Source organism: Bufo bufo, chromosome 4 (genome assembly GCF_905171765.1).
Source record: "Bufo bufo chromosome 4, aBufBuf1.1, whole genome shotgun sequence".
NCBI classification, from domain to species: Eukaryota; Metazoa; Chordata; class Amphibia; order Anura; family Bufonidae; genus Bufo; species Bufo bufo.
Genome location: NC_053392.1, coordinates 182,106,253 through 182,130,933, shown reverse-complemented (window position 1 = coordinate 182,130,933; position 24,681 = coordinate 182,106,253). Strand labels below are relative to the sequence as shown.

The following is a 24,681-nucleotide window of genomic DNA, read 5'->3' as shown; positions in this document are numbered from 1 at the left end:
TCATAAAAAAAAAAAAGTTGACGTTTTACCAGATAAAATAGCGCACCATGAGAAGTATTTTTGACAGAATCTGTGACTGAAGCCCCTAACAGTGCCTGTAACACAGACATGAATGTAGCCTAAGAAATGAGGATGATACTGATGTGCTGGCTTCACACATGTAATATGGGCACATTAAAGGGGTCATCCAGGAAAAGATACTTATGACTTATCCTCAGGATAGATTATCAGTTATCAAATCTGCTGGGGTTGCAACACCCAAAATGAAGCCTTGAGCACCTCGGCCTCTTCCTAGGCCAGTGACATCACAGTACATGATCGGTCACATGGCCTAGTTGCAGCTCAGTCCCATTCAAGTCAAAGGGCTGAGCTGCAATACCGAGCACTGCCACTATACCATGTATGGCGCTGTCCTCTGAAAGCTGCCCGTATCACGCTGATATGATAATGACTCCCTATCCTGACGATATGTCATCATTATCTTTACCTGGATTGCCCCTTTAATGCCCCTGTATAATGCCTGCACCAGAGCGGCCCCCTCCCCAATGTGCAGCTGACCCGCGTCCTCCCCATTACTGTATGGGCACACCGCAGTACCAGCTAAGTACACAAGATTTTTCAGGACATTTTCTGTGTAGAAATTGACCTGCGGTGCCGATTTTGGAATCCAGTGTGTGTCAATTGTGGCTTTTCAGGGCACATTTCCCCCTCCCCAATACAAAGGGTAAGATCTCGGCCAAATTTGCATCAATATCCACAGTAATAACCTAATGTCCATGGACCTCTCTGTTCACCCGAACCACCCCAAACACAAATGGGAACAGTCCAGTACCAACTAGATGAGCTAGAACTGACCATGTGTCTGGAGCTGCTCCCCCTTCTCCCCAGCAGCATGCCCCATGATGCCCATCCATTGCCCTGGCAGGGTTGAGTTATCATGGACTAATTACAAGGAGGTGAGGGGTGCAGGGGGCAGCGAGGCATCAGCAGGGGCCGGGGATGTCTTATGATCTCACCCCCAGCAATGACAGATAAGCCTGTGGGCGGCGGCGCAGAGAGGTGGGGGAGGGGCTGCCCATCTTCCCAGTATGACCGCCGCACAGAGGAGGGGCAGCCGGGGTATAAGTATCAGCGCCTGGCACGGAGCGGCAGAGCTCGGCTTATCACAGGACACAATGCACACTGCAGCGGCGGCGGTTTTCCTGGCGTGTCTGCCCCTTGCCCTACAAGCTCTACCCTTCGCTGTGTCCCCGGGGTCGTGGTCCTCCCGAGACATACCCACCAATAACAGGGAAGCCAGGCAGGCTGCCCGCCTGGCCATCACCTACCTGAACTATAGGTCCGGCTCCCCGCACCAGCTGCTGGAGGTGGCTGAAGTCAAGAAGGCAACCCTGAAGGTAAGTGGCCGTCATGGTGGCAGGGCAGGCTGAGGATGGTAGGTGTTGGTGCGTGACGTAATGAGTCCTTTCTGGAAAGCTGGCTGACAACCAGTAGATGTCACCTCCCAGAGATGTTGTCAGCTTCAGCTTTGAAGAGAGGTCCTTAGTGTTGTCCCCAGTCTTGCGATTTGTGGCATTGTGTCACTATTTCAGGCTGCACTTTGATGGTGAGTTGCGGCAGTTTACGTTTTTTGACACCTATCAGGCTGGGGGTACACAGCGCCCTAGACCGTGCCACAGGGACCGCCGCTAGTGGACGACAATGGGACAGTCTGCAGAGCTCTGTCAGGTTTCCTTTCCTCCCACTGTCAGATGACAGCGCCCTAGACCGTGCCACAGGGACCGCCGCTAGTGGACGACAATGGGACAGTCTGCAGAGCTCTGTCAGGTTTCCTTTCCTCCCACTGTCAGATGACAGCGCCCTAGACCGTGCCACAGGGACCGCCGCTAGTGAGCGACAATGGGACAGTCTGCAGAGCTCCAGCAGGTTTCCCTTTCTCCCACTGTCAGATCACAGCGCCCTAGACCGTGCCACAGGGACCGCCGCTAGTGAGCGACAATGGGACAGTCTGCAGAGCTCCGGCAGGTTTCCCTTTCTCCCACTGTCAGATCACAGCGCCCTAGACCGTGCCACAGGGACCACCACTAGTGAGTGACAATGGGACAGTCTGCAGAGCTCCAGCAGGTTTCCTTTCCTCCCACTGTCAGATCACAGCGCCCTAGACCGTGCCACAGGGACCGCCGCTAGTGGACGACAATGGGACAGTCTGCAGAGCTCCAGCAGCTTTCCTTTCCTCCCACTGTCAGATCACAGCGCCCTAGACCGCGCCACAGGGACCGCCGCTAGTGAGCGACAATGGGACAGTCTGCAGAGCTCCAGCAGGTTTCCTTTCCTCCCACTGTCAGATCACAGCGCCCTAGACCGTGCCACAGGGACCGCCGCTAGTGAGCGACAATGGGACAGTCTGCAGAGCTCCGGCAGGTTTCCTTCCGTCCCACTGTCAGATCACAGCGCCCTAGACCGCGCCACAGGGACCACCGCTAGTGAGCGACAATGGGACAGTCTGCAGAGCTCCAGCAGGTTTCCCTTTCTCCCACTGTCAGATCACAGCGCCCTAGACCGTGCCACAGGGACCGCCGCTAGTGGACGACAATGGGACAGTCTGCAGAGCTCTGTCAGGTTTCCTTTCCTCCCACTGTCAGATGACAGCGCCCTAGACCGTGCCACAGGGACCGCCGCTAGTGGACGACAATGGGACAGTCTGCAGAGCTCTGTCAGGTTTCCTTTCCTCCCACTGTCAGATGACAGCGCCCTAGACCGTGCCACAGGGACCGCCGCTAGTGAGCGACAATGGGACAGTCTGCAGAGCTCCAGCAGGTTTCCCTTTCTCCCACTGTCAGATCACAGCGCCCTAGACCGTGCCACAGGGACCGCCGCTAGTGAGCGACAATGGGACAGTCTGCAGAGCTCCGGCAGGTTTCCCTTTCTCCCACTGTCAGATCACAGCGCCCTAGACCGTGCCACAGGGACCACCACTAGTGAGTGACAATGGGACAGTCTGCAGAGCTCCAGCAGGTTTCCTTTCCTCCCACTGTCAGATCACAGCGCCCTAGACCGTGCCACAGGGACCGCCGCTAGTGGACGACAATGGGACAGTCTGCAGAGCTCCAGCAGCTTTCCTTTCCTCCCACTGTCAGATCACAGCGCCCTAGACCGCGCCACAGGGACCGCCGCTAGTGAGCGACAATGGGACAGTCTGCAGAGCTCCAGCAGGTTTCCTTTCCTCCCACTGTCAGATCACAGCGCCCTAGACCGTGCCACAGGGACCACCACTAGTGAGCGACAATGGGACAGTCTGCAGAGCTCCGGCAGGTTTCCTTCCGTCCCACTGTCAGATCACAGCGCCCTAGACCGCGCCACAGGGACCACCGCTAGTGAGCGACAATGGGACAGTCTGCAGAGCTCCAGCAGGTTTCCCTTTCTCCCACTGTCAGATCACAGCGCCCTAGACCGTGCCACAGGGACCGCCGCTAGTGAGCGACAATGGGACAGTCTGCAGAGCTCCGGCAGGTTTCCCTTTCTCCCACTGTCAGATCACAGCGCCCTAGACCGTGCCACAGGGACCACCACTAGTGAGCGACAATGGGACAGTCTGCAGAGCTCCAGCAGGTTTCCTTTCCTCCCACTGTCAGATCACAGCGCCCTAGACCGTGCCACAGGGACCACCACTAGTGAGTGACAATGGGACAGTCTGCAGAGCTCCAGCAGGTTTCCTTTCCTCCCACTGTCAGATCACAGCGCCCTAGACCGCGCCACAGGGACCGCCGCTAGTGAGCGACAATGGGACAGTCTGCAGAGCTCCAGCAGGTTTCCTTTCCTCCCACTGTCAGATCACAGCGCCCTAGACCGTGCCACAGGGACCACCACTAGTGAGCGACAATGGGACAGTCTGCAGAGCTCCAGCAGGTTTCCTTCCGTCCCACTGTCAGATCACAGCGCCCTAGACCGCGCCACAGGGACCGCCGCTAGTGAGCGACAATGGGACAGTCTGCAGAGCTCCGTCAGGTTTCCTTTCCTCCCACTGTCAGATCACAGCGCCCTAGACCGTGCCACAGGGACCGCCGCTAGTGAGCGACAATGGGACAGTCTGCAGAGCTCCAGCAGGTTTCCTTTCCTCCCACTGTCAGATCACAGCGCCCTAGACCGCGCCACAGGGACCGCCGCTAGTGAGCGACAATGGGACAGTCTGCAGAGCTCCGTCAGGTTTCCTTTCCTCCCACTGTCAGATCACAGCGCCCTAGACCGCGCCACAGGGACCGCCGCTAGTGAGCGACAATGGGACAGTCTGCAGAGCTCCAGCAGGTTTCCTTTCCTCCCACTGTCAGATCACAGCGCCCTAGACCGCGCCACAGGGACCGCCGCTAGTGAAGGACAATGGGACAGTCTGCAGAGCTCTCCAGCAGGTTTCCTTTCCTCCCACTGTCAGATCACAGCGCCCTAGACCGCGCCACAGGGACCGCCGCTAGTGAGCGACAATGGGACAGTCTGCAGAGCTCCGGCAGGTTTCCTTTCCTCCCACTGTCAGATCACAGCGCCCTAGACCGTGCCACAGGGACCGCCGCTAGTGAGCGACAATGGGACAGTCTGCAGAGCTCCAGCAGGTTTCCTTTCCTCCCACTGTCAGATCACAGCGCCCTAGACCGTGCCACAGGGACCGCCGCTAGTGAGCGACAATGGGACAGTCTGCAGAGCTCCAGCAGGTTTCCTTTCCTCCCACTGTCAGATCACAGCGCCCTAGACCGTGCCACAGGGACCACCACTAGTGAGCGACAATGGGACAGTCTGCAGAGCTCCAGCAGGTTTCCTTCCGTCCCACTGTCAGATCACAGCGCCCTAGACCGCGCCACAGGGACCGCCGCTAGTGAGCGACAATGGGACAGTCTGCAGAGCTCCGTCAGGTTTCCTTTCCTCCCACTGTCAGATCACAGCGCCCTAGACCGTGCCACAGGGACCGCCGCTAGTGAGCGACAATGGGACAGTCTGCAGAGCTCCGTCAGGTTTCCTTTCCTCCCACTGTCAGATCACAGCGCCCTAGACCGTGCCACAGGGACCGCCGCTAGTGAGCGACAATGGGACAGTCTGCAGAGCTCCAGCAGGTTTCCTTTCCTCCCACTGTCAGATCACAGCGCCCTAGACCGCGCCACAGGGACCGCCGCTAGTGAAGGACAATGGGACAGTCTGCAGAGCTCTCCAGCAGGTTTCCTTTCCTCCCACTGTCAGATCACAGCGCCCTAGACCGCGCCACAGGGACCGCCGCTAGTGAGCGACAATGGGACAGTCTGCAGAGCTCCGGCAGGTTTCCTTTCCTCCCACTGTCAGATCACAGCGCCCTAGACCGTGCCACAGGGACCGCCGCTAGTGAGCGACAATGGGACAGTCTGCAGAGCTCCAGCAGGTTTCCTTCCGTCCCACTGTCAGATCACAGCGCCCTAGACCGCGCCACAGGGACCGCCGCTAGTGAGCGACAATGGGACAGTCTGCAGAGCTCCGTCAGGTTTCCTTTCCTCCCACTGTCAGATCACAGCGCCCTAGACCGCGCCACAGGGACCGCCGCTAGTGAACGACAATGGGACAGTCTGCAGAGCTCCGGCAGGTTTCTCTTCCTCCCACTGTCAGATCACAGCGCCCTAGTCCATGCCACAGGGACCGCCGCTAGTGCACGACAATGGGACAGTCTGCAGAGCTCCGGCAGGTTTCTCTTCCTCCCACTGTCAGATCACAGCGCCCTAGACCGCGCCACAGGGACCACCGCTAGTGAAGGACAATGGGACAGTCTGCCGAGCTCCAGCAGGTTTCTCTTCCTCCCACTGTCAGATCACAGCGCTGCCCCGTTCACATTTACTCATTTTGACGCTGCGGCGCTGTACTGCGATCTTTGGATGTGCCATGTGTGTTCCAGCCAAAGTCTCCGCTATGGGGGTCATTTACAAACATTTTATTTTACACCAGTGTTTGGTGTAAAAAATATTGCACTGCTCGCATTTTTTGCGACTTTTTGAACACTCGTGCAACAATATTTAGTCGCACTGGCATTTTGGCAATGTGTTCACCACTGCCGAGGCTGGGAGCCAGATCCCGGCAAATTTTACTAATGTTTACACCTGCAAAAAACTGAGTCAAGTGGGTTTTCATTCCAGGTGCACGGCGGCTGTAGACCGCGCCTAGTTTGTGACGAGGAGCACGCCTCATCATACATCAGCTGACTGTTATGGCAGCGCAGGGGGCACTCTAAAACCAGCTTAAAAAAACTGTCTTAGTAAATGACCGCCAGTCTTTCCATTATACTTTATCTCTGTGTAGACACGTGGGTTTCTTCCGCCTACCAGACCCCAGACACGGCAGTCAGTATCGTACTCCCTCTGCTCTGACCACTTAGAACGGCCTCTCTCACTGCGGTCAGGACGCCCGTATTTTGCATGTAGTCTCACTTATGTACAGGATCACAGCTCTCATGTGAGGATAACCATTTACTAGATAGCAGTGTGTAGAACGTTTGGCGGAAGCGCTGGACAAAGATCTTTTTTTTCAGTTTAAGGCCTCATGCACACGACCGTTGTGTGTTTTGCGGTCCGCAAACACAGATGGCGTCCGTGTGTGTTCCGCAATTTGCGGGACGGCACGGACAGCCATTAAAATAACTGCCTATTCTTGTCCGTAAAATGGACAAGAATAGGACATGTTATATTTTTTTTGCGGACCATGGAACGGAGCAACGGATGCGGACAGCACACGGAGTGCTGATCGCATCTCTTGCGGCCCCATTGAAGTGAATGGGTCTGCATCCGAGCAGCAAATACTGCGGCTCGGATGCGGACCAAAACAACGGTCGTGTGCATGAGGCCTAACTCCCGCTCTACTCCTGGCTTTGTCTCACTGTGATCCCTTTCATGTGTTCAGTATTTGGTCAGTGTTTTGCATCAGTATTTTTAAGCCAAAACCAGGAGTGGGTCCGGAATATGGAAGAGGCACAGATCTTTCCATTGTAGTCTTCTCTGCAGGTTCCTCTCCTGGTTTCAGCTCATAAATACTGATAGAAAAAAAAAAACTGACCATGTGAATGTGGCCAATCACTGATGATAATCACTGACCAAACACTGACTGTGTGACAGTGACCTTAGTTTGAAGTCTGTGTTGTCAAAGCCGCATGCAAATTATGATTTGCAACCATAAATCGCCATGTAGTCGTAGCCTAAGGACTGATTCACACAACCGCGATCACCCTGGGAAATATGGCCCATGTGCCGGCTGCATCTCCTGGACCGACTCCCCTGACTGTGTTTTATGATACCGTCAGTTCCTATGTGATGGCGGATTTATTGTACTGTACTCACATGATGCTGTGAGTACAGTACAACAGACCTGCCATCACATAGGAACTGACTGTATCATAAAACACTATTCGGGTTGGGGAGCCACAGTCGGTCCCGGAGATGCAGCCGACACGCGGTCTGTGTGTTTCCTGAGCCGTGTGACGACCAATTGTAAAAAAAATGGTTGTCACTAAGCTTTCTCAGAAATGGGCATACGGCCACGCCACGTGTGTCCGTTTTTTTTGTCCCTATTGCGTCATCTGTATTTCATGGACACTGCTCGGCTGAAAATTCATTTCCAGAACAACTCCTATCAGCGGTCAGTGAAAAACGGACCAAACACGGGCGCCACACGTGTTATATCTGTGTTTTTACACGGACCCATAGACTATAAAGGGTGTGTTTAGGCCGCATCACAGACCAAAGTAGTGCGTGTCTTCATAAAAGAAATTTCACTGACCCACCGTCAATAAAAATACTGATGTGTGACCAGACACGTTAAAACCAATGGGTACGGACTACGTGTGCTGTCCGTGGAAAATAGTTATTGTCCATTAGGAAAGGATTCTGAAAAGCGGATGGGATATTCAGAAGTGACGTCAGAATAGAGCATGCTGTGGATTTCCAAACCCAAAGCATGCCCTGAGGATTTGTGATTGGAGTTGCATTATATATTTTCAGTCTGGAATCGGCAGCAGATCCACCATGTGTGAACAGGGCCTTATAGCTGAGCAGCTGCTCAGGATTCCTCCTTCTTCTGCGTCTTTTGTATCCGCTGCTCTGAAGACACAATTCTTCTATTAGGAGAAGATAAAAAGCTGGGCATTGGTGACCAGGCGGCCGGTTGCTATGGCAGTCGGTGCATAGCTGAACGGTTGCCCTAACAAATCGGCCTCTGTTGGGCGCTCCAGCTTGGGTTCGCTCGGTTCTGTTTAACCAAATGATTTGCTTCTTTTCACTTTTATTACAAAAGAATAAATATTTGGACACAATGAGGGGCACAGCGCCTCCGTCTTACAGATTTATCACCGCCACATCGAGTGAAGGGTATTATTATTCTGTAAATATATCTTTAGAACATGTGTCCATATAATAAACACAATATATGGTCACATGTGGCTTTATTTGCTGCATTTGTGTTCTTAGGAGAGTATTTATTTTTCTCTAATAAAAAAATAACAAAAACCAGAAACCCCACATGTGATCAAACCTTGCTTTTAGGCCTCAGGCACACGACCGTAGTTTTGGTCCACATTCAATCCATTTTTATTTATTTTTTGCAGATCGGGTGCATTCATTTCAATTGGGCCTCAAAAGATGCGGACAGAACACCGTGTGCTGTCCACATCCGTATTTCCATTCTGCTAAGGCTCAAAATGGGCCACTTTAGAGCTATTTTTCTAATGGAAATGTACGATTTCAGTAATGAAAGTATATCACAAAAATGCTCAGTATCACTGCCCGATACATTACAAAAAATAGGGCACTTTAAGGGCTTGTTCACACGACGGTTGCCCCTCCGTGCCCGTGCTGTGGACCGCAAATTGCGGTCCGCAATGCACGGGCACCGACCGTGGGCCAGCCGCATGCGGATCGCGGACCCATTCACTTGAATGGGTCCGCGATCCGTCCGTTCCGCAAAAAGATAGAGCAAGTTCTATCTTTTTGCGGTGCGGAGGCACGTAACGGAACCTCAGGAAGCACACTGTAGTGCTTCCGTGGGGTTCCGTTCCGTGCTTCCGCACCGCATCTCCAGATTTGCGGACCCATTCAAGCGAATAGGTCCGCATCCGTGAGGCGGAATGCACACGGTCGGTGCCCCGTGTATTGCGGACCCGCCGTATGCGGCCGCAATACGGAAACGGCCGTGTGAATGAGCCCTAAGGATGAAAAATGCTACTACTGAAAAAACTGCTCTTTGTCCTATGCTTAGTATTTCCCGTAGACTTCAAAGCAACATCTGGAGCTAGCATTTTTAGCAAAAAGCGCCAGCAACAAAATCATCAAAAAACACATAAAAACCCACAAAAATGCCCAAAAATTTGTATGTGAACTCACCCTTAAAGGAGTTGTCCAGTTCTGTGGCAGCCCTCTCCCCCACCACTTTGGCAGACATGCAGAGGGAAGCGTACCTTCCTACTCCCCTCCACTGAGTTCACGCTCCTTTTGTTCACCACTGTGGGCTTGGCGCTCCGGTCCCCACTTGTCAACTTCCAGAGTGGATGGAGGTTACGTGTGCTACTGCAGCCAATGACTGGCCACAGAGGTGACATGCTCCCAAGCCCATTCATTGCATGTCCATGTCCACGCTTGAAGTGGACAAGCAGGGAACCAGAGTGCAGTGACCCGAAGTAGACTGGAACTGAGCTGTGGGGAGCAAGTAAGGGCTCATGCACATGACCATATGTATTTTGCGATCTGCAAAACACGGATCCTCATAAAATACTGATTACGTCCATGTGCAATCCATATTTTGCAGAACGGAATAGCTGGCCCCTAATAGAACAGTACTATCCTTGTCCGTTAATAGGATACGCAGTCATATGGAAACGGAATGCACGCGGAGTAAAGCCTCATTCACACGTCCTTGTCCGTGCTCAAATCTGTGAGCAGGTGGTCAGTGATGCATCTGTGAAGCTGTCCGTGAAGGATCCGTGTTGGGTCCTTGTGTCCTTTTTTTCCTGTCCGTGTTTCACTGACACTGAACAGCTGAAAAATAATTTTCAAAGAATCTCTTCTTAATAATCCGTGAAACACCGATGCAGCACTTATCGCATCCGTGGTTTTCACGGACCCATAGACTATAATGGGCGTGATGGATCTGTGAACATGGACAAAATAGAGCATGAATCCATGCTAACAACACGGACCCACGGACCGTGCTAAAACACTGATGTGTGAATACACAAATGAAAATGAATGGGGATGTGTGCTGTCCGTGGAGAACACGTACTGAACATGTCCGTGAAACACTGACGTGTGAATGAGGCTTAACTTCTGTTTTTTTCTTTTTTCTTTTCTTTTTGTGGACCCATTGAAATGAACGGTTCCACATACGGTCCACAAAAGAAAAACACGGAACGGACACGGAAAGAAAATACGTTCATGTGCATGAGCCCTAAGTATGCTTCCCTCCACAGGTCCAGTGGGGTACCTAAAAAAGTTTCAAGGCTGGACAACCCTTAATAGTGCACACTAAATCTGTGCACTTAGCCTAATGTATATGACAGGAATAGCTCCCAAGTTAACATTTCCATAGATCCCATTCACCAGACATAGGCGGCACAGGAACGATGATTGTCTGTATTGGCGGAACTTCACAGTCTGCACATGAACGAGTGGTACAAATGCTCTTCCTCGATATCTGATAGATAATCAATCTGTCCGCTGTCCGTGTAAAGGACCCTTATGTCCCTTCCAGATGTTGGCTGAAAGTCTATGGAAATAGAGGCATGGCAGACAAGCCTTCTGATGTCTTCTGTTAATTAAATGGTTTGGGGGTCTATGGCTTCAGAAAAATCCAGTATACTAAAAAGCGTATGATGTTTTGGCATCTCCTTTCCTATAAGGAAAAAAGCCCAAAAAAAAGGAAGTTATAAAAATGCTGTAAAAACCGCATGCGGCATGAAAAAAAATACTGTGAGCGGTTTCTGTGACATTTTTTTTTTAGTCGTCAAAAGATGCCAGACAAAATTCATGTGTAAAGGGCCTTTTTGGAGTTTAACCCCTTAATGACCATCCATACGCCCTTTTACAGCGGTCACTAAGGGGCCTTAGGCGGCCCAGTCTAATCCCTGCACGGGTCCCGCGGGGAGCGAGGCCCCGGCTCTCACATGAGGTGCCGATCCGGGCTGTTTAACACTTTACATGCCGCGGGCAATGGCGCCCGCTGCATGTAAAGTGCTGACAAAGGGAGTGGACTCCCTCTGTCTCCCATGGGCACCCCGCAAATGCGATCGCATAGTCATGAAAATAAAGAAAACTCTTTGAATGAGAAGGTGTGTCCAAACTTTTGGTCTGTACTGTAAGTCAGGATGGATCAGTTTTGACTTTGTTCCTCATAATGCAAACGGATCTGTTCTGAACGGATACAATAGTTTGCATTATAGGTGCGGATCCGTCTGTGCATATACCAGACGGATCCGCACCTAATGCAGGTGTGAAAGTAGCCTTAGTTGCCACCAAAAAAATTTAATAACAAGCGATCAAAAAGCGCCATTTACTCCAAAATGATACCAATGAAAAATACAAGTCGTCCCACAAATCCATATAAAGAAAAAAGTTATGGATCTTGGGAAGCGGCAATGTAAAAACATTTTTTTCTTTAATAAAAAAAAGGGGTTTTATTGCAAAAAAGTAGTAAAATGGAAAGAAAACTATATGTATTTGGTATCACTGTAATCATAGTGACCCAATTAAGATATTATGTTATTGAAACCAAAAAATGAACGCCATAAAATTTATAATGTAAAAACGCAGCGGCAGTATTGCTGTTTTTCCCATCTCCCTCCCAGAAAGAGTTAATAAAAGTTAATCAGAAAGTTATTAAAAACTACAACTTGTCCCGCAAAAAACAAGCCCTCATAAAGATATATAGATGGAAAAATAAAAAAGTTATAGCTCTTGGAACGTGATGATGAAAAAAGGAAGAAAAATGCTTGGTCAGTAAGGCCCCAAAACAGGCTGGTCACTAAGGGGTGGGTCTAAATATGGGGTCATTCTTAACATGGAGTGGATGGAGTCCATTTCTGTTTTTGGTGTTGCAGCCGGGTCGCAGTAAATCATCCACACATGCCTGAGACCCATTGCATGGCCTGTTGGTTTTACTTGTTTTGCTCCTTTGTGCCTGGCAGGGACTTGGAATAAGTGAGATGAGGTTATATATTGCTGACTTGAAGTAACATATTCACTGCGATTATTTATTACGATGCCATTTGTTGCTGAAGGTTCCCATAAAGGGAAGGATTGTAGGTAGCCCCCACCATGAGCCAATCCATCAGCACAAGCCCTAGATAACAGAGGACACCTGAGACTCCTTCTTGTTCTTACAGAAAGGTCACCATCCCAATAACTTCTCTGCCTCTTCACGGCAAGCAATGGCATGTGTTTGGGAATTGTTTTGTCATAGCCGTTATGAGTCCAAAGTGCTCCTCTTTCTCCAGGAACTGGCCAGGACACAGTCAGGGCTAGGGTTGAGCGGTAAACCGGTGTCAACGATATACCGCGGTATTAAGAAACAGCGATATGGCGATGTTGCTGTTTCCAAATAACCGCAGTATTTTGTGGCGTCATTGGAGCAGTCATATGTGCGCTGACCGCTCCTAAATCTGTGTCAGCCAGCCCCTACATACCATATATAACATATTAGTTCCTGCAGCAGCCGCCCCCGGCTCCTCCTCGCTCCCATATTCAAGTCTCCGCCTACTGGCCGAGCACAGGAGTCAGTCAGGAGTCCATGTCCAAACCAAGGTGGGAGAAGAGGAGTGAGAGACCCTAACGGCCCGGGTGTCATAAATAAAGGTTATACTGTCTGTCTATGTCTTCTGCGGCTCTGGCCCTGCCTACAAGCTGCACTGCACATGGTGATGGCACTTAGGGAATAATATACAGGTCATCATCAGTCCCATCAGTATAATAGCCTCATACAGTATAATGTCTCCTTGTTGCCCCCATACAGGAGCAGCAAGAAGATATTACAGTATGTGGGCCACAAGACATTATTATACTGATGGGGGGGGGGGGGGGGGGGGGTTACAAACTGTTGTCCCATACAGTATAATGTCACCTTATGGCCCCCTTACAGTATAGTTCCTGAGTCCAGACACTATACGGTAACCTGGTGGCCCCATGCAGTATAGTGACTCTTGTAGCCCACTGCCTGCCCAGCGGCCAGCCCATACAGTATATAATGTCTCCTTGTGGCCCACTGCCTGCCCAGCCAGCCCATACGGTGTGTAATGTCTCCTTGTGGTCCTCTGTCTGCCTAGCAGCCATTCCATACAGTTATTAATCACATTAAGCACACAGCAGCTCTCACCTTCCCCTTCACCAGTCGAGCACGGATGACGCACCCGGATGCGTAATGGTAAATTCGAAAATATAGGAAATCCAGCTCAAGAAATGGTGGAAAAATTCGTAGCTTTATTGCGGCATAAAATCTTCGACAGAAACAGGAATGTTCGGTTACGCGTTTCAGACCACTAACAAATATCGGTCCTTCCTCATGACAAAAGTCATGAGGAAGGACCGATATTTTTTAGTGGTCTGAAACACGTAACCGAACATTCCTGTTTCTGTCGAAGATTTTATGCCGCAATAAAGTTACAAATTTTTCCACCATTTCTTGAGCTGGATTTCCTATATTTTCGATTATACAGTATATAATGTCTCCTTGTGGCCCGCTGCCAGCGTATATAGTGTCTCCGTGTGGCCCACGGAACGGATGCGGACCCATTCTACGGACGTGTCAATGGACCCTTACTGACGGAAATTACTGACCAAATAACTGAAGTGTGACCTTGGCCTTACCCAGCATCCAGGATAAGGCCTCTTGCATACAAACGTTTTTTTTTTTCGTTTACGTTCCATTTTTTGCGTTCCGTATACGGACCGTATACCGAACCATTCATTTCAATGGATCCGCAAAAAAAAAAACGGAAGGTACTCCATATGCCTTCTGTTTCCGTTTTTCCGTTCCGTTCAAAGATAGAACAGTACTATCCTTGTCCGTCATGTTCTATCAGGGGCCAGCTGTTTCGTTCCGCAAAATACAGAATGCACACGGACGTCATCCGTATTTTTTGCGGACCGCAAAATACTGAAAAAGCCATACGGTCGTGTGAAGGAGGCCTAATTCTGCAAAATAATTTCACAGCTGATATGAGGCCTCTGTGTGTGTGATAGCATAGATTGTTTTCCGCATCCTTCTGATAATCCAGAGCATTTGATAATCCAGAAGCCATCTAATCCTGTTACTTAAAAAGTAACACACTTAAAAAAAAAAAACTGAACATCTGTGTGATAAGTTGCCGTCTTTTTCTGTAAATCTATAGACTTTGACATTACTTAGTCCTAAGTGAGTACAGTAGGATGTTACTATGGATTTCAGTCTCTCGGGCTCTCAGAATCCTATTTCCACTGTGATTAGGTCTGAGGTTTCTCTGTTCTAGTCGTCATGGCAGAGAATGCTCTGTGCGTCAGTCTTTTCGGAGTCCCTAAGCATTATCTCTCGTACCAGGTGGTATCAGAATCTGAACTGTACCGCTGTATAAATGATTCGAGGCATTTCCTAATATAACTGGTGCAGTGCTGCACCTCTCTACATTCATCCATACATTCATTCAAATACTTCTGAAAGTCTTGGCTGTTCCATCCATCACTATCTGTCAGATCTCTATACAGCTGTATTTACTATATTGACCTGAATCTTACAAATCGCCCTCCTAGTGGTGGTAACAAGATGAGAAGATTTTATTACATGTGCTACCAGAAGACCAGAATGGAGCAAGGAAGCCTGCTCATGTATAGTAGGAAAACACTCCAGTCATTTTGCTTATAGCTGAAAATATTGGAACCTCTAAGCCATGTTCACACATTGTGGATTGTGTGTGATGCCTTAATCCAGACAGTCCTCTAGCAATGCAAGTAAATGGAGTATTTTTTGCGCCATTCACAAGCTCCATAACCTGTTACATGTGCGCTTGGTATCTGAAGACGCCTGTGTTGGTCCCATGTTCATATGTGCCCGCATTGCTGAGAGAATGATGTTTTATTATATGTAAATGAGCCTCTGGGAGCAACGTGGGTGTTTCCATTACACCTAGAGGCTCTGCTCTCTCTGCAACTGCCATTCACTGCCAGCAGTGGCGTCTCTAGCTTTCAAATTTTGAGGGGGCACACTAGGGGCCAGGACAAAAGTAGGGGGGGGGGGGGGGGGGCAGCTATAACAACGATACATTTACACAAGTATGCTTAGTAATGCTGCGATACTTTACCCAATACCTAAAACCGCAACAGGGAAGAAAAGTTCTGCTGTCTGTGGTTTTAAAAAAAAAAAAACAATCACTCAGATTTCAACATGTCCTAGTTGCCTGTGGATGACACTGTTATAGGGAGGGGGATCTGTGGATGACACTGCTATGGGGGGGATATGTGGATGACACATACCGTATATAGCATCTTATGCTATATGTGTCATCCACAGATCCACCCCCTGACAGTGTCATCCACAGATCCCCCTCCCTATAACAGTGTCATCCACAGATCCTCCTCCCTATAACAGTGTCATCCACAGATCCCCCTCCCTATAACAGTATCATCCACAGATCTCCCTCCCCGCCGCTCACACGAGTGTACATTTGACATTTCTAAACTGTAATCCATATCCTGCAGTAACTTTAACTTTAAATCAGGATTAAGCGGCCGCTCATCTCTACTAGTATCTTAACCTTCCACCACTCGGCTAGCTTCGGTAACAGGGCCAGGCTACAGCCTACAGGCACTGCCTGTTAGTTGTTACCGAGCGAGTGCTGATTTCTGCAGGTTCGAGGATACGGATTACAGTTTAGAAGAAATGTACACTCCTGGGAGCGGTCCAGTGGCGGATCCAGAGCCTGGTCTCGGGAGGGGCACTTCCAGATTATTTTCTGTCCGCCGCCACAGAACAAGGGTGCTTATAGAACAGACTCCACAGTGTAGAGGTATACTGTATATTGTGGGGCACAGTGTAGAGGTATACTGTATATTGTGGGGCACAGTGTAGAGGTATACTGTATATTGTGGGGCACAGTGTAGAGGTATATTGTATATTGTGGGGCAGAGTGTAGAGGTATACTGTATATTGTGTGGCACAGTGTAGCGGTATACTGTATATTGTGAGGCACAGTGTAGAGGTATACTGTATATTGTGGGGCACAGTGTATGCTATATGTGTATAACAAACATATTTCACATGAAAACTTACAATTACTTGGCTTGACCCTTGGGGATCTCGGACACCACTTCAACACTTGGCTGGGGGGCTCGGCGGAGCTGATGTGTTTTATCCTAATGAGAAAGATTTCATAATAAGGATTTGGAGAAGGGGCAGAGGGATAGCAGAGCAGGGAGAGGCTGGTGCTGCTACTAGGGGGTCATACCATGGGGGAGTAATGAAGCCCATCATAATGCCCGCCCCCCCCCCCCAGTAAAAATAATTCTCCTTATAATGTGACAATGCAAAAAAATACCCCCTTGTAATGCCCCCAGTTGAGCTTATGTCCCCATAGTGCCCCCATAATGTGCCAGTATAAAATACCCCTATATAGTGCCCCCAGTAAATGCCCCCATAGTGCTCCTCTCCCCCCTTCCTCCTAGTGCCCCCCATAATGTACCAGTATAAAATACCCCTTCTTAGTGCCCCCCGTAGATGACTCCATAGTACTCCTCTCCCCCTTCCCCATAGTACCCACCATAATGTGTCCCAGTATAAAATGCTACTGTACATAGCCCCCCCATATAAAATACCTCTTATTTGTGGCCTCAGTAGATGCCCCTATAGTCCCCACTAATAATGTGCCAGTAATAAGTGCCCCCATCATGTGCCAGTAATAAGTGCCCCCATCATGTGCCAGTAATAAGCCCCCTCCCCATCATGTGCCAGTAATAAGCCCTCTCCCCATCATGTGCCAGTAATAAGCCCCCTCCCCATCATGTGCCAGTAATAAGCTCCCCCAATGTGCCTGTAAAACTATTGTAAAAAAAAAAAATAAACTTATATTTACCTCCTCCATGTCAGCGATGCGATGCAGGCCTCTTCCGGCCTGTGTCCCGCGCTGTATGGCTCAGGCGGTGCGAGGACGTCATCGCGCCGGCCTCTGATAGGCTGCCGGCCTAGTGCCTGCAGCCTATCAGAGGAAGGTGAAGGAACACGCCTCTCCCTCCCTCCCCGCCGCAGCACAGGCAGATGACTATGGATATGAGCGCAATGGAAGCGCTCATCTCCCTGTGCCCGGCTGCAGCCGCTCAGTTTGGGGGCATTTTAGTTGAGGGGGCACATGGGGGGGCCGTGGCCCCCTCTAGCCCCCCCCTGGTGACGCCACTGACTACCGGATCCCAATGACTACAATTGGTTTCTTGCATGAGTGCCCAACCTGTGCATGCACCTTTTTTCCGGTTGAAACCTGGCACCCATGCCAGAAAGAGGCCAGAGCCCATTGCAGATGTGAAGCTAGCCTTATCTTTAAAATCCACAGCAGATCTGCCTAGGCAGCCTAATTCGACCCATAGACAGTAAGGCCCCATGCACACAACCGTTTTTCGGGTCCGCATCCGAGCCGCAGTTTTTGCAGCTTTCTACATCTTCAGTTACGGTGAAAGATGTGGTTGGTCACAATGTTCATGGATACGTCACTTCTGCTGTTTTGCTGCCCCCTTATGAAGGCTGAAAAGCTCCAAGGACCACATTGTCAGACTGGACTAATCCCAAAGGCTGCAATAAGAGTCTTGTGTCTTGAAGCATATACTAGATTTTTCAAACCAGCACCTGGATCTGAATACTTTTGCAATTGCATGTAATTAAAATTTTTGTATAGCCAGTGAGCTATTCAATAAAATATATCTGTACAGCGCCACCTGCTGTTTGTTCTTTTCCTTATTTTTTTTGTCCGTCTCACTGAGTTGGTCGAACGTGCTCAGTTTAAATCTTTAACTGCCACCAGCCATGTGTTGTTAGAAGCTGTGGCAGTCAGGGGGCTGGCACACAGTGCAGGTCTGACATGCATTCAGGATGCAGTTTTCAATTTAGCCAGTTTAGCAGTCTTGTTAAAGCCTGGTGTTATTTATAGTGGGAATGATTTAATAAATTTCAGCTGGCTACAATAAAAAACTGCATCAGAACTGCATGTCAGAACTGCACTGTGTGCCAGCACCCTAAGGCCCCTTTCACACGTCATGCAATGCATGACATGAACGCATAGCACCCACACTGAATCCTGACCCATTTATTTCAATAGGTCTATGTACATGAGCGTTTTTTTTTTCACGCATCAGTTCTGCATTGCATGAAAAACGCAGCATGTTCTATATTCTGCGTTTTTTACGAAACGCAGGCCCCATAGAAGTGAATGGGGCTGCGTGAAAATCGCATTGCATCCGCAATCAATAATAAATAGGGATGAGGGCCATTCACTTTATTATTTTTTATTATAACATGGTTATAATGGAAAATAATAGCATTCTTTAATACAGAATGCTAAGTAAAATGTCCCTTGAGGGTTAAAAAAATAATAAAAAAATTACTCACCTCATCCACTTGATTGCGCAGCCGTTATCGTCTTCTTTCTTCTTGCAGGACCTGCAAAAGGACCTGCACTGATGTTATCGCACTCACCACGTGGTGAGCACGGTGACGTCAGCGCAGGTCCTGCTGAATGAAGATAGAAGGATCTTCTATTGTAAATGCCATTGTAGACACATTCACTACTTGATCGTGCAGCCGTTATCGTCTTCTTTCTTCTTGCAGGACCTGCAAAAGGACCTGCGCTGACGTCATCGCACTCACCACGCGGACGTCAACGCAGGTCCTGCTGAATGAAGATAGAAGGATCTTCTATTTTCATTCAGCAGGACCTGCGTTGACGTCACCGTGCTCACCACGTGGTGAGTGCGATAACGTCAGTGCAGGTCCTTTTGCAGGTCCTGCAAGAAGAAAGAAGACTATAACGGCTGCACGATCAAGTGGATGAGGGGAGTAATTTTTTTATTATTTTTTTAACCCTCAAGGGACATTATACTTTGCATTCTGTATTAAAGAATGCTAATATTTTCCATTATAACCATGTTATAATAGAAAATAATAAAATCTACAGAACACTGAACCCAAACCCAAACTTCAGTGAAGAAGTCCGGGTTCGGGTCTGGGTACCATATTTAGTTTTTTATCACACGCGTGCAAAACGCATTAAAACACTTTGCGCGCGGAAAAAACAACAACTCAATTGCAGACAAAACTGACTGAAATTGCGTGCGCACTCGCGTGAGTTTCCCGCAATGCACACGCAACGCATCCGGACCTCTTCCGTGACGCCCATGTGAAAGGGGCCTAAGGGTTACATAACAACATAAATCAATATAATGCTACTGCGACCCCGGCAGTGCTGGAAATTCAGGATGGGAGCTGTGCTGCAAGTCCGCAGTGTGACACTTGCTCGTTGAAAGGGGCATATTGGGCAGTCCCTGGTTTTCTCCAAACATGGTGCTTAGAATTGCATTTTCAGTGCAGCAGAATTTTGTTTTGTACCCTTCATATCTGTGCCTCCATACAATCCTGTCTCTGGGCTCTACAAGCAGTTCTTCCCTTCTCATGGCTTGGTTTTTGCTCTGATATGCATTTTCAGCTGAGGCCAATCAAGGTGTAGAAACATCTCAAAGATGATCAAGAGAAATGGGAGTCCCCCCCAAAGCTGTCCTCCAGATCTCTTTAAAGCAGTTCTGTGTCCTTTGTATTAGAGGTGGATTCTGAGTTCCTTATGGAAACATGTCACACAAGTGAATGTGTCTACAATGGCATTTACAATACCGGACACAGACTAGGGACAGGAGTGCCAGTGTCTCTGGGGGATGTATGCACTGTAATATAGAAGTGGAGATGTCACTGTGCTGAATGCTGGAAATCTGGCAGCCTAACAGGTCTACATAGAAGTGGGCTTTTCTACGGGAAGGCTGAGTACAGCTCTGGAATGATGCTAAGGTTTCTGGCTATTTATACCCACAGGGATTATACACGCACATGTACACATTCAACATGTATCCTAGATCTGCCAGTGACAATGAATGCAGTATTCTGTATAAGGTTTATATCTGCATTGTAACTCCGTCACAGATTCTGTGGCAGAACGGCAGGAAAATTATTGCAGCATGCTGCACAATTTTTTTTTTTCTGGTAAAGTGATGGACACAGGGGCGTAGCTAGAAGTGACTGGGCCCCACAGCAAATTTTTGTATGGGGCCCCCCTACGCTTCGCATACTCCCTCCTCCTGTGTAAACCCCACTCCTTTGGCTAGTCACGATCTAGACCAGACCAGGCTGCCACGCCATCCTTTTCCTATATAATATATATATATACACACACACGCTGTCTGTCATGTAGTGTCATTGTACATGGCAGCCTCCCCTTTCTGCCCGCTGTTCCGCCATGTACTAGTGCTTATTATGGCACATATAAGCGCACACCCTCTGCTTATATAAGAACAACAAAATAAGCAGTAGTACATGGCAGAACAGCAAGATAAGGGTCAGGGAGGGGGCACAGATAAGGGCCAGGGAGGTTTAGACAGAGGCCAGGGGGGGCATAGGCCAGGGGGGCACAGATAAGGGCCAGGGACGCTGGAGTAAATGAAGATAAATTTGTTGCAGTGGCTGGTCAAGCTCCCTTTCTGGCCTTGCCATACCTCCTTTCTGAAAAGTGGTGAGGGCAGCGTAAATCTGACCTTTGCGGCTTTTCAAAAAAAGTCGCAAACACACGTGTCGTTTAAAATCTGGTCTTTAACCACCTCAGCCCCCAGTGCTTAAACACCCTGAAAGACCAGGCCACTTTTTACACTTCTGACCTACACTACTTTCACCGTTTATTGCTCGGTCATGCAACTTACCACCCAAATTAATTTTACCTCCTTTTCTTCTCACTAATAGAGCTTTCATTTGGTGGTATTTCATTGCTGCTGACATTTTTACTTTTTTTGTTATTAATCGAAATTTAACGATTTTTTTGCAAAAAAATGACATTTTTCACTTTCAGTTGTAAAATTTTGCAAATAAAACGAGATCCATATATAAATTTTGCTCTAAATTTATTGTTCTACATGTCTTTGATAAAAAAAAAATGTTTGGGTAAAAAAAAAATGGTTTGGGTAAAAGTTATAGCGTTAACAAACTATGGTACAAAAATGTGAATTTCCGCTTTTTGCAGCAGCTCTGACTTTCTGAGCACCTGTCATGTTTCCTGAGGTTCTACAATGCCCAGACAGTACAAACACCCCACAAATGACCCCATTTCGGAAAGTAGACACCCTAAGGTATTCGCTGATGGGCATAGTGAGTTCATAGAACTTTTTATTTTTTGTCACAAGTTAGCGGAAAATGATGATTTTTTATTTTTTATTTTTTTCTTACAAAGTCTCATATTCCACTAACTTGTGACAAAAAATAAAAATTCTAGGAACTCGCCATGCCCCTCACGGAATACCTTGGGGTGTCTTCTTTCCAAAATGGGGTCACTTGTGGGGTAGTTATACTGCCCTGGCATTCTAGGGGCCCAAATGTGTGGTAAGGAGTTTGAAATCAAATTCTGTAAAAAATGGCCAGTGAAATCCGAAAGGTGCTCTTTGGAATATGGGCCCCTTTGCCCACCTAGGCTGCAAAAAAGTGTCCCACATCTGGTATCTCCGTATTCAGGAGAAGTTGGGGAATGTGTTTTGGGGTGTCATTTTACATATACACATGCTGGGTGAGAGAAATATCTTGGCAAAAGACAACTTTTACCTTTTTTTTTATACAAAGTTGGCATTTGACCAAGATATTTATCTCACCCAGCATGGGTATATGTACAATGACACCCCAAAACAAATTCCCCAACTTCTCCTGAATTTTTATTTTCTTACAAAGTCTCATTTTCCACTAACTTGTGACAAAAAATAAAAAATTCGAGGAACTCGCCATGCCCCTCACGGAATACCTTGGGGTGTCTTCTTTCCAAAATGGGGTCACTTGTGGGGTAGTTCCTAGAATTTTTTATTTTTTGTCACAAGTTAGTGGAATATGAGACTTTGTAAGAAAAAAAAAAAATCATCATTTTCCACTAACTTGTGACAAAAAATAAAAAATTTGAGGAACTCGCCATGCCCCTCACGGAATACCTTGGGGTGTCTTCTTTCCAAAATGGGGTCACTTGTGGGGTAGTTATACTGCCCTGGCATTTTCCAGGGGCCCTAATGTGTGGTAAGTAGGTAAATGACCTGTGAAATCCTAAAGGTGCTCTTTGGAATATGGGCCCCTTTGCCCACCTAGGCTGCAAAAAAGTGTCACACATGTGGTATCGCCGTATTCAGGAGAAGTTGGGGAATGTGTTTTGGGGTGTCATTTCACATATACCCATGCTGGGTGAGAGAAATATCTTGGCAAAAGACAACTTTTCCCATTTTTTTTATACAAAGTTGGGATTTGACCAAGATATTTCTCTCACCCAGCATGGGTATATGTAAAATGACACCCCAAAACACATTCCCCAACTTCTCCTGAGTACGGCGATACCAGATGTGTGACACTTTTTTGCAGCCTAGATGCGCTAAGGGGCCCAAATGAGAAGAAGTCTGGAATATAAATGTCTAAAAAGTTTTACGCATTTGGATTCCGTGAGGGGTATGGTGAGTTTATGTGAGATTAAATTTTTTGACACAAGTTAGTGGAATATGATACTTTGTAAGAAAAAAAAATAATAATTCCGCTAACTTGGGCCAAAAAAATGTCTGAATGGAGCCTTACAGAGGGGTGATCAATGACAGGGGGGGTGATCAATGACAGGGGGGTGATCAGAGAGGCTATATGGGGTGATCACCCCCCTGTCATTGATCACCCCCCTGTAAGGCTCCATTCAGATGTCCGTATGTGTTTTGCGGATCCGATCCATGTATCCGTGGATCCGTAAAAATCATACGGACATCTGAATGCAGCCTGACAGTGGGGTGATCAATGACATGGGGGTGATTAGGGAGTCTATTTGGGGTGATCAATCCCCCTGGAAGGGAGACGACTGTATGTGTTTTGCGGATCCGATCCATCTATCAGTGGATCCGTAAAAATCATGCAGACATCTGAATGGAGCTTTACAGGGGGTTGATCAATGACAGGGGTGTAATCAATGACAGGGGGGTGATCAGGGAGTCTATATGGGGTGATCACCACAGTCATTGATCACTCCCCTGTAAGGCTGCATTCAGACGTCCGTATGTGTTTTGCGGATCCGATCCATCTATCAGTGGATCCGTAAAATTCATACGGACCTCTGAATGGAGCCTTACAGGGGGTTATCAATGACAGGGGGGTGATCAGGGAGTCTATATGGGGTGATCACCTCCGTCATTGATCACTCCCCTGTAAGGTTGCATTCAGACGTCCGTATGTGTTTTGCGGATCCGATCCATCTATCAGTGGATCCGTAAAAATCATGCGGACATCTGAATGGAGCTTTACAGGGGGTTGATCAATGGCAGGGGTGTAATCAATGACAGGGGGGTGATCAGGGAGTCTATATGGGGTGATCACCACAGTCATTGATCACGCCCCTGTAAGGCTCCATTCAGACGTCCGTATGCGTTTTGCGGATCCGATCCATCTATCAGTGGATCCGTAAAAATCATGCGGACATCTGAATGGAGCTTTACAGGGGGTTATCAATGACAGGGGGTTGATCAGGGAGTCTATATGGGGTGATCACCTCCGTCATTGATCACTCCCCTGTAAGGCTGCATTCAGACGTCCGTATGTGTTTTGCGGATCCGATCCATCTATCAGTGGATCCGTAAAATTCATACGGACCTCTGAATGCAGCCTTACAGGGGGTTATCAATGACAGGGGGGTGATCAATGACAGGGGGGTGATCAGGGAGTCTATATGGGGTGATCAGGGGTGATCAAGGGTGAATAAGGGGTTAATAAGTGACAGGGGGGGGGGTGTAGTGTAGTGGTGCTTGGTGCAACATATTACTGAGCTACCTGTGTCCTCTGGTGGTCGATCCAAACAAAGGGGACCACCAGAGGACCAGGTAGCAGGTATATTAGACGCTGTTATCAAAACAGCGTCTAATATACTTGTTAGGGGTTAAAAAAAACACATCTCCAGCCTGCCAGCGAACGATCGCCGCTGGCAGGCTGGAGATCCACTCTCTTACCTTCCGTTCCTGTGAGCGCGCGCGCCTGTGTGCGCGCGTTCACAGGAAATCTCGCGAGATGACGCGTAGATGCGTGATTGTGCGCAGCGCTGCCACCTCCGGAACGCGAATCTGCGTTAGGCGGTCCGGAGGTGGTTAAACATGGCGCCTGCTCGCAAGCGCAGCAGGCACCATAACCACCGGGTTTCTGGTGTATTATACAGCAGAGGCCCGGGTCTAATGTCTGTGATTGATGGTAATGCTGATCGCAGCCATTGTAACCCCTCAGATGCCGTGTTCAAATGTGACCAAGTGCTAAAACCTTAAATTCCAGATCATTTAGCTACATAACCTGCTACTAAACCACTACTAAAATTGCATAAAACACTAATTGTAGTTATGCTTAAAATGACTTTTAATTAAATGTCAATCCAATTTCTAAGAATATTTTACATTTGGTTTTACTAAT

At 48.4% G+C, this 24,681-nt stretch overlaps 1 protein-coding gene across 1 annotated transcript in view; it reads left to right on the top strand.

The window, feature by feature from the left end:
* The first annotated feature begins 1,075 nt into the window (after positions 1 to 1,075).
* The window catches only part of LOC120997842 (latexin-like), a 37,487-nt gene continuing 13,881 nt past the window's right edge, over positions 1,076 to 24,681 (top strand). The window contains exon 1 of the mRNA XM_040428155.1: positions 1,076 to 1,397. Within this exon, the coding sequence (XP_040284089.1) occupies positions 1,089 to 1,397 (309 nt within the window). The 5' untranslated portion in view covers positions 1,076 to 1,088. The remainder of the gene's footprint in view (positions 1,398 to 24,681) is intronic.